The 9,700-nt window shown below is 41.6% G+C and overlaps 1 protein-coding gene across 4 annotated transcripts in view; it reads right to left on the reverse strand.

Moving 5' to 3' along the window:
* NNT (nicotinamide nucleotide transhydrogenase) overlaps window positions 1-9,515 on the reverse strand; it is a 43,952-nt gene extending 34,437 nt beyond the window's left edge. Inside the window, exons 1-4 of one of the 4 annotated variants that reach the window (XM_067315495.1) lie at window positions 9,499-9,515; window positions 7,921-8,128; window positions 2,094-2,323; window positions 749-966 (exon numbers count right to left, since the gene is read on the reverse strand). In XM_067315495.1, coding sequence (XP_067171596.1) covers window positions 749-966; window positions 2,094-2,323; window positions 7,921-8,071 — 599 coding nt within the window. In that variant the 5' untranslated portion in view covers window positions 8,072-8,128; window positions 9,499-9,515. Of the gene's footprint in view, window positions 1-748; window positions 967-2,093; window positions 2,324-7,920; window positions 8,182-8,866; window positions 8,887-9,120; window positions 9,181-9,498 lie in introns of those variants that run through there. The other 3 variants (XM_067315494.1, XM_067315496.1, XM_013961061.2) reach the window with 3 other exon arrangements.
* Window positions 9,516-9,700: the final 185 nt, after the last annotated feature.

Raw genomic sequence — 9,700 nt, forward strand, 5'->3', positions numbered from 1 at the left:
ATTTTTATTAACACTGTCATAGTTCCACAGTTTCATTCTACTCTCTTTCCGATCTCTAGCAGAGATATATCTAGGTCTGTATGCCCTAAAATTAGTGCTTATTTGGAATATAGCTCACAGATTTTATACCTGTAAACACATTATGAATTCCTATGGTATTTTAGTAAAGATATACAGAATGAAAACTCAAAGAAGGAACCAAACCATTACATGTTTGTGGTGTGTCCACAAAGTAGTTCAGCAGCCTTCTGCTAGGACAAGCTTAACGTAAGTCATCTATGTATGAAGTTAAAAAAAATATATATATAGTAATTGCCAGCTTGACAAAAACACCTAAAGTCTACAATGCCAGGCACAAAACATGAAGATATTTGAAAGTATTTGGTCTTTTTGTTTGCACCTGCCATGGCCATTGCATTAATACTGAGCACTCTTCTCATTAGTTAGCTCCCAATAACATTAGATGCTAGTGACAGACACTTTGCATTCAATTGTCTTAAGGATAGCTCAATCTAGTCCAGAGTAAAGAGGTACTAGACAAACCAGTCCAGGAATTGAAAGAATTCAACTATTTTTTTTTAAAAACCTGCTCTGATTTGAGAAAGTTAAAGTTGTTAGGCACCTCCAACAGGTTCATCCTGCTTCAAATAGCTGTATGAAAATAAAGACACAGAATTGTCTTAAATATACCTAATATCAAAGTATGTTGCTTTTATATTTACTCAAGAAGAAATAAAAAGTTTCATACCCAGCAATGTTGGCCATGGAGCTAAGTGCATCATATCCCTGAGCAATGGTGACCCGTGGAACCTGATCCATAGCCAAGATGGTAGTTTTTTTTCCTGCAAGTTTATTCAGGAGGTCTGGATTTTGAGCTGGATAGATAAAACTAATCAGAGTAGCAGCTGTCTTAAAAAGATCTGCCTCATGTACACCTAATGCAGGGTTATATATTGGAGCCCTCACCTGAAGGGAGAGAGACATTTCCAAATTAATCAGCAGAAGTAAATCAGGACATGCCCCACTTTCTTTTTCCCAACTTGCAGTCTGTCCATTCACAACCACAAAGTATATGAGGAAGGAAGTATATTAAAGGCTGTTTGTACAACTAAACTCAGTAACTTTCCAGCTATAGCTCACAGATCAGAGTTAGCTCTAGGTAGATGTGTGACAGAGCAGTAACGGCACACATGCTCAGAAAGATTTCATGGCTTCTAAGAAGCAATTACTGGCTTTTGTAACAGACAGCTGTCCCAAAACCAGTAATTTTGAGGCAAAAAGATTAATGAACAGGTGTGACAATTAAGCTCTACAGGGAGGGAAAAAAAAAATCACTATTAAGTTTGCAGTGTACCATCACATATACAGAATTTCAAGCACGAGGTCTAGCAAATACCTGTCTTTATTTGTAATGACTTCTTTTAAATCATTCACTTTTCTTTATAAAGAAGAAACCTGCTTATCAAGGGTGTTCACAAACTAACTCACAGAAATGCTCTTACATTCAGTCTTGACAGGATAACTTCAGATAAAACACTGAAGGATGCAACATCAAGTTCAAGGTCTTCTTGCTTCAAGACTCTGTGCAACCTAACACCTCTCAACTTTACTTTTAGCAGTCTTCCCAGATCAGCTACAACTCCTGTTGCTGTGCAATTGCTGGATATCCAATTGAGGAGAGTTAGAAAACATTCTTCAAAACTCCAAAGCAACTCTTCTGAGAGAGTAACTTGGAGTTGGGTGTTCTAATCTTGGAGAAGAAGTTTCTTAGAATGGGGATCTTTTCTGATTAGTGTTCTGAACACAAGCATACCTTGCTCTAGAAAACGCAACAACTCCAAGGCAGTGAAAAACTTGGTAAGATATTGTCCTTAAATTCTTCAGTGCTCCTACTTACAGAAATACTCCTATATACTAGTTTATTAGTTTAGGCCCACACCTGAGCTATAAAAGAAAAAGACTAAAATTAAATCAGAACTTAGAATGGAAAGTATAAACTTGTTTACTGAACTTTCAGGAGACTATTAGAAAGGTTTGAGCTATATATTTCTCTGAAAAAAATGCAACAGAAAATATATTAATAAAGCAATTACTTTGACAACTAAATCTGAAGCCAGTACTTCCTTGGTCCCCTGAATCTTTGCTCCTACTTCTCTGTAGTGGTCATCAGAAAATTTGGAAGCTTCTCCAGCACCAGATTCCACGACAACATTGAAGCCTTGCTTAACCAAGGCTTGAACTCCGGCCGGTGATAAAGCCACCCTCTTCTCATTTTGAAATATCTCCTTGGGGACACCTACAGTCAGCTGTTTATAAGGAATTCCTGTAAGAGTAGCAGAAAGGACAGCATTAGTTGCAAAGATCTTAAGGTTCATTGAATTGATACTAATAGCACTCTCCAGTGCTGTACAGAGACATTCAGATAGGTCACATTTAATAATTTTCCCTCCTCAGGAAAGAGGAAGCAGAATCACATTTTCCAGCAGTGTATTTTGCATTTCTTTATATTATACCATCTTTCCAGACATCCCTCTCCCCTCAGACATCAACAGGTCAGTGCAGTCACCACACAAGCACTAACAAGTGTCTGGTGCAGTTCATACCCATCTCAATTTATACAATCAGTTATGGTATTCTGGGGATATCGTATTCTAAACTGGGGTATATGAACTTAACTTCCTCTCTATTCATTTCATTTTTTCTCTGAAGAAGCAAATAAGTTTGAGCAGCTGATCTGCATTTTAACTGACCATTAGTTTTGAATGTCTATCAAAATCATGTAACAGTTGTCTCAGTTCACTATTAATGAGCATAACATTCATACCACAGAAAAAGTTGGCTGAAAGGCACAGTTCCATTGATGAGGTGCTTGGACAGTTGTTACAGAAATTAAAAACTTGAATTTAGAAGTACTTGAGTAATCGAGTATCTGACTGCTAGTTCATTCAATTACGCTTCTCTTCAGTTTTACCTCCCTGTTTTAAGGTGTTCCAAGTTCTACTAAATAATGTCAGGAAACTTGCAGAAGCTGCAATTTATCAGTTTTAGCTGAAGGTTTCAAGTTACAAGCCTCCAATTTTAACTACAGTTTGAGGGCTGAGAGTTTAATATTTGACAGCTGAACTTCTCTGATCCAGTCAAGTATTTAAACTTATTATTTATGCATACATGGTTCTCAGGCAAGATAATCATATATCGGATTACCATATTGCTTCAATTACACAAAACTGCATGGAGTCCAGCATGCAAGCCCAGTTCTGCAACAGCTTCCACTGATCTCTCTCCAAAATTTAAAGTTTGCATTGTGACATTTATACGTGAGAGGCCTACACCACATATACCGCACTGTTATGAACAGAACTTAAGCAGCCTGAGAAGCCACTCATATTAAAGGCCAAGCTAAAAAAAAAAAATAAATAATAACAAATTGATTAAAGGCTTGCTTTAAATCATAAATCTTAACTTGACATAAACAATTTAATTTTGACAGAAACTACATATTTTGTTATAAAAACGGTACCAGATAGCCAATGTGTTGCATATTTTAGAAACGCCCCTCTTCCTGCCCCCTCCCCTTTTTTTTTTTAAGATAGAAACAAGCAAAACCTAGATGTACCTTACTGTGAGAATTTTGCTGGGACTAACAGGTGCTTAAAGCTGAAGATCTGAAAATGTTTTAGAATAACAATTCTCATGATATACCATCAGCTTGTAATGTTCTGAAACTATAATGCATAGTTGCTAAGAATTGGGATTTAAAAATCTACCCACACTCATTGGTCTTATCAACCATTAAAAAAAATTACTGAACATATCCAACAAGAAGACAGGATAAAAGTTCACTAGACAGAGAAGTGCATTACTTCTAATTATTTCTATTATTCCTTTTTTATCTTTCTCTCTAAGATTAAACTGATCAAATAGTAATAAGTAATTTTGAGACAGAAGTTTTTAATATCCAGTATGTTGGAGAACATCTGAAATTCTTTAGATTACTAGGTAAAACCAAATTCAAAAAATATGTTTTAAAGGAACAGAATGCGTATCTAGAACAAAAGAGCTACAGAGGTAACAACGTGCTTTGTAAAGATTTGCTTCATCAGCATACATCACACACAAACATCACTGTGTAACTTAAGGCATCACTACTGCGGCACCACTAGCCACATGAAAGCTACCGTGACTGCTGACATCACTCATAGTAATACTCTTGCCATGCAGAAGGTAACTTTCCCCTCATCTCTTAAGTACTATGCACTGAAGTCTGCTTCTGACTTTCACTAAATTAACTCAGAGAAAATATGAGAACTCTCACTTTTTAAAAGCAGAAATGAAACATAACAGGTATAATTCCTTGTTAGAATAACAGATATGAATCATGGTTTGGGAAAGGTGGTAGCTCAAGGACAGAAGACAGAAAGCTTTCCAAGAAGCTCTGAGAAAATAAGAACTGGAGTACTACCTTCTCTTTCTCCTTTTCAAAGTTTTACAGTGCACAGAGGCAGAGGAAGGAAGGAGTAAATTACAGCATACAGGGACTAGAAGGATGACTGCAAATTTAGAAGCACACAAAAAATAGACTAAAGCTCATACATTTTTCAAACAGAAAATTTAGAGCTTTTAGCTCATAAGGCCCAAGCTCAAAGGACAACCGGTGCTTCCATTTTCTTTTTTGTCCACTTGCTTTTGTGTGAAAAACCAAACCAGAAGAGCAAATAGGTGGGAGGGATGGGACAGAAGATGCACTATGTGCCAAACATGTTTCCTCATTTTCTTCATTCATATTGTTAGGTGTTGCTTGCAATAAAAACATGTAAAGCTTTTTCAGAACAAAAGCATCTGCAACTTCTTTAGTAAGCAGAATGGTCAGAGACCAATAAGGAGGGCTATACCCTCCTGCAATGCTTTGGGAGATGAAATCAAAGACATTCAGCAAGTCGCATTCTTCTCACACGCTCTTTTCTCCTCTGTCTGACTTTCTAGCAACCAAAACTCAAGTGAACAGTGAAGCAAACAGATTTCAGTTTGCCAGACTTTACCTAGAGCATATATTGTTCATTCAGTAAGAAATACACAAAACCTTTCTCATACAAAGAATCAGTGTGAGAAGGAATTCACTACTATCACAAAAGTAAAATCACTATGTTTCACAAGCCTTAGAATCTCAACATCAAACGTACATAACTTATGTAATTCAGAAAGAAAGGATGAGAACACTCTATTTTTAAATAAGCCACTCTTATGATTATGCTTTCTCCCCCCTCAATGTAATCTCCACTGTTTAATGAGGAGATGCAAACCACAGTCTCAGACTCCAAAGGAACAAAAAAAAGTAACCAACCTAGATCCCCAATCGTGTGTGTGTGTGTGTACACATATATACATGTAGCACTTTCTTCTCCATGGAGTGTTTAAAGAAGATCCTAAATCAAAACCATCAAGAAAACTCAGAACAACGTATACAGAGTAATACAGAAAAACACAACTTTTTGCCTAGTTAATCTAATTTCAGGAGGCAGCCTGTAGAAAACAGTATCAACAAATGTTAAAGACTGACTTAGAGGAAACAGATGGAAGTTTTGACTATATGCTATATTTTCTGGGATGGGGAAAATGGGATATAAAACTTGCCCAATTACTAAGATACTCTAAAACCAGCTTTAAATGAACAGTCTCACCTGTTCTGAAGTAAGATGAGGATGTATTCTGAAGAACAGCAATAGGATGTAGGCAAGAAAAAAAAATGGCATAGAAGATTAAACACACGCACCTTATCTCTCTTCTCACACAAGTAAGGAGAAACAAAAAAAAGAAATAAAACTACAGGAGAATGGTTATGCTTTATAAACAATGTACAGCTCATCTAGAGAATTAACAGTAAAGTATTATGGGTTTAGAAGCCTTGCAAGATTTAGAAAAAAAAAACCAGGATTTTTTTTAAATGAAAGCTTTATAATAAAAAGGACATTAAAAATCCTAAAATAGGGGTAAAAGTCACAATGCTGTAGGATACAAACCAACTGGAAGCACATTAGAAAAGTCAGAATCAGTTACTACATAAGCACCTATTACCAGGGCTTAGGAAAGTTTTGCATTTATTGCTGAAGCATCTGGTACTGGCCATTGATTGAGATGTGACACTGGAATATTTGTTTATTCCTGTATAGAAATTCCTGTTTCTAAGAAACAAAGAAAAAGGCAGCAAGACAAATAGTGATAGGAAAGTATCCATCCTCCTACTTCACTTTTCAACTGAATGCAAATTTCTTCATTACTAGCCAGGCAGCTTTTATCCTGTAAATAACATACGCTGGACAATGTGAAAGCTAATCTGAGAGTGCAAGTAATAGCTATAGACTTGAGAAGAATTACAGGAACACTACACTTCAGGAAACTTATTCTTCTGAATAATGTTACAGTGATTTTACCAAGTGCCACTATATTCAAACATAATTTCTAGAAGAAAGAATAAAACGTAGTTATTTTACATGCCATTGAACTTTGATTCAAAAATTCTTAAAAGAGTATATGAGGGCAACAGCACTGCTAAAGTATCATTCAGTTACTGTTTTTACCCTTGATTTGTCCTCCACCAACATGAGAAGTCTCATGTTACTAAAGTGAGACAAAAGGACAGTTTAATTATCAACCCAGAGACTTAATCAAACTTTTTAATTCTCAGCATTAAGTAACTGTCTTGCATGAATATAAATACTGCTTTCCCTCAATAAAGGCTTTCACATGAGAGATCTGAATAGGACAGCATTGAATACTTGAATATGTAACACCAATCAGTTCTCCCTCCTCATGGAAACTTTTTTGAAAACTTATTCACCAAGCCCGTGTAAATCCCATATAACAGAGGTTTTTCTGAGCTATATGATCTAATCTTATATCCTGTATTTTCACAACCAGACATTTCTGTTCGTAAATAGTGCTACTTTTCTAGGCCTTCAAAAGATCTAATGCGTCACCTATGTGCATGTGTAGAAGAACTGAACATCACCGTACAATCAGACTAACTCTTCACATATATATTAATCTGTCCCAGACCCAGAAGACCCGAAATCGGTGCCGAAGCCTCTAAATTCCTTCAGGGAGACCTGACTCATGCGGGATAAAGGGCGAAAATAGCATTAAAGTACTTTTAGATATTCTCCAGTCCTCTAAGTTGTCAGGCTACACACAGTATAAGACAGAGCAAAAAAATAATAATAATAATAATAATCAGCCCTGACTTTCATACACCAGGCTCTCATCATAGGCTGGAACCAAAGAAGTTCCATCTCCTACTCTCCCACACTTTTTTTTGAAAATACTTGAATCTGTCCATTATCTTTATCGAGACGTAATCAGTATAAATATACCAACAAACCCTATAAGTGAAGATTCAGCTCAAAGCTGGAAGACGGTACAACACAAAAGAGTTTCCTGAACAAAGTCAAGAACCTTTTAGACGGGATAGTTAATTTACATACAGTCATGCTGGCAGATGCTCTTTTTGCAAGGGATGCATTTGCCCCATATGTACACAAACAGCTGGGCTAGCAAAACTGTTGGGGAACTGGGGCCTTTACCTGAGAAAAGCATTTGTTTAAATACTCCCTTCAAGCAAGATAATCATCAGCAGGAGCTCTGATCATCTACCCCTGAAGACTATTTGGACCCAAAGTGCTCACAGTGAACACAAACTCCTTCTGCATAAACCCTGGAAAACTAATGTAAAACTGTACTGCAACTGATCAACTAAGATCAGCTACTGACATGATTTAAGGGTGTTTTTTATTTTTAGTCTTTTTCATACTAACGCAAAACCAAACAAACAAAAAAAAACCAAAACCACAAACTATTTCAGAAGCTCACTTAAAGCCTTCACAGTATAAAATGAAAGAATTATTTATGATAGTTTAGTCATTTTACCTGGCTTCAGAGGTGCTTGAGACCACAGTATTTGGTGGGTTTGAAACATTCGGAAACACGGCATCTTCACAGAATGCACCTTAGGTGGTAACACGTTGCCAAAGATGGGAGTTGAGCACCCACTAATGGCAATACGCAGAAGGCTCGCCATGTCACCCAGACCTCACAGCAGACTCCTTGCCACCTACAGAATCCCTACAGCAGCCTGCTGCTCATGTAAGAAACAAAACAACAGTTATTAATGATACTAGAAAGAAGGTATGTAAACTTAGCAGCTTAAGTCTAGTTGGCACTAGCCACAAGACGATCATTTCTCCCTCCCTTTTCTTTCCAACTAGAAAACAAAGTCCACTTTTCCACACCAAGTCTGAGTAAATACCAAAACTAAACCAACAAGCACATAAGAGCACTAACATTACAAGCTGATTTACAGATTGATATTTCTGTGACTCAGGATTGTATTGTCCTCGTCACAACTGCAAATATTCGCAGAAAACAGCTATTTTCCAACGAGCATTTTGAAAAGTCTTTGCTGGAAGTAATGCATTTCCCCCAAAATACGCCAAAAAAAAAAAAAAAGGAATGAAAGCCTGCGGAGACTACTGGCAAGAAGCACTAAAAAAACCCAGAGCGGAAGTTAATAGAACCCCATGCAACAGCTTGGATTTTTCTTTTCCTGAGATGGCACGAGATGCAAACTTGATAAGGGCAAGATTTCCCGCGCGGGAAGGCAAACGACCCGAGCTCCGGCTAGAGCTCCCGAAGGAGGCGCGAAGGGCAGGCGAGGGGCGCCGAGGCCGGGGAGGGCACCCCGCGGGGAGCGGGCAGGCCGCCCTCGCTCACAGGCGGCTGCCGGCCGCCCGCGGGGGGCAGCGCTCATCCCGCCACAGGGCAGCGGCCCCGTTCCGCTCCCGCCGCTATTTATAGCCCGCGGCCCCTGACTGACCTTGGGCAGGCCGCTCGCCCGCCGCCCCGGACCGTTAACGGCCGCCGCGCCCCGCCGGCCCGGCCCGCTCTTCAGCGGCTCCCCCCGCCACGCGCTTCCTCCACCGAGCCGTCCTGCCCGCTGCTCCCCCGCGAGGGCCCGGCGGCTGCCGCCACCGGCACCGCAACGCCCTGCTCGGACCAACGGTCCGACGGCCGCCGCCAGGGCGCCCACCCGCGCTCCCCGGCAGCGAGGGCCCGCCCGCCCGCACCCACCGCCAGGCGCCCGGCGGGCGAGTCTCCCCGGCCCCGGCGCGGCCCGGACGCCGCACCCACCGCCCGTGCCGCCGGCGCCGGCCCCGCCGCGGCGCTGACCGACCTTGGGGCGAGGCGGCGCGGCAGCGCGGGGGCGGGGCAGGCCCGGCGGGGGGGCGGAGGGGGCGGGGCAAGGCGAGGCTCCGCCCCGCCACCCGGAAGGAGTGCGGGGAACGCGGAGGTGAAAGAGGGCGGGTCGCGTGCGGCCGCGAGGCCTCCCCCCGCCCGCTCAGGAAGGCGGCGGCGGCGCGTCACGTGGCGCCTGCGTGCCGCGGGCGCGCGCGCTTGTGCCTCAGGCGGCCGCGCGAAGGGGGAGGGGCGGGGGCGCCTGGCCGTTACCGGCCCACGTGTGGCGGCGTCTCGGCCGGTCCCGGGCTCTGCCGTTGTCGCCGCGCTCCGGGGGCAGTCTGGGGTGGGGCCTCCCGAGGGCTGGAGCCGGGAAGCGGAGGCGTCGCGACGGTTGCAGCCGTTGGAGGGGCGCCGGGTGTCGCGGGCTCCCGCGGCAGGTGGGCGCAGGTGGCCGCTGTTGCCTTCGTCCCTC

This window comes from Apteryx mantelli, chromosome Z, assembly GCF_036417845.1.
Source record: "Apteryx mantelli isolate bAptMan1 chromosome Z, bAptMan1.hap1, whole genome shotgun sequence".
In the NCBI taxonomy this organism is placed as follows: domain Eukaryota; kingdom Metazoa; phylum Chordata; class Aves; order Apterygiformes; family Apterygidae; genus Apteryx; species Apteryx mantelli.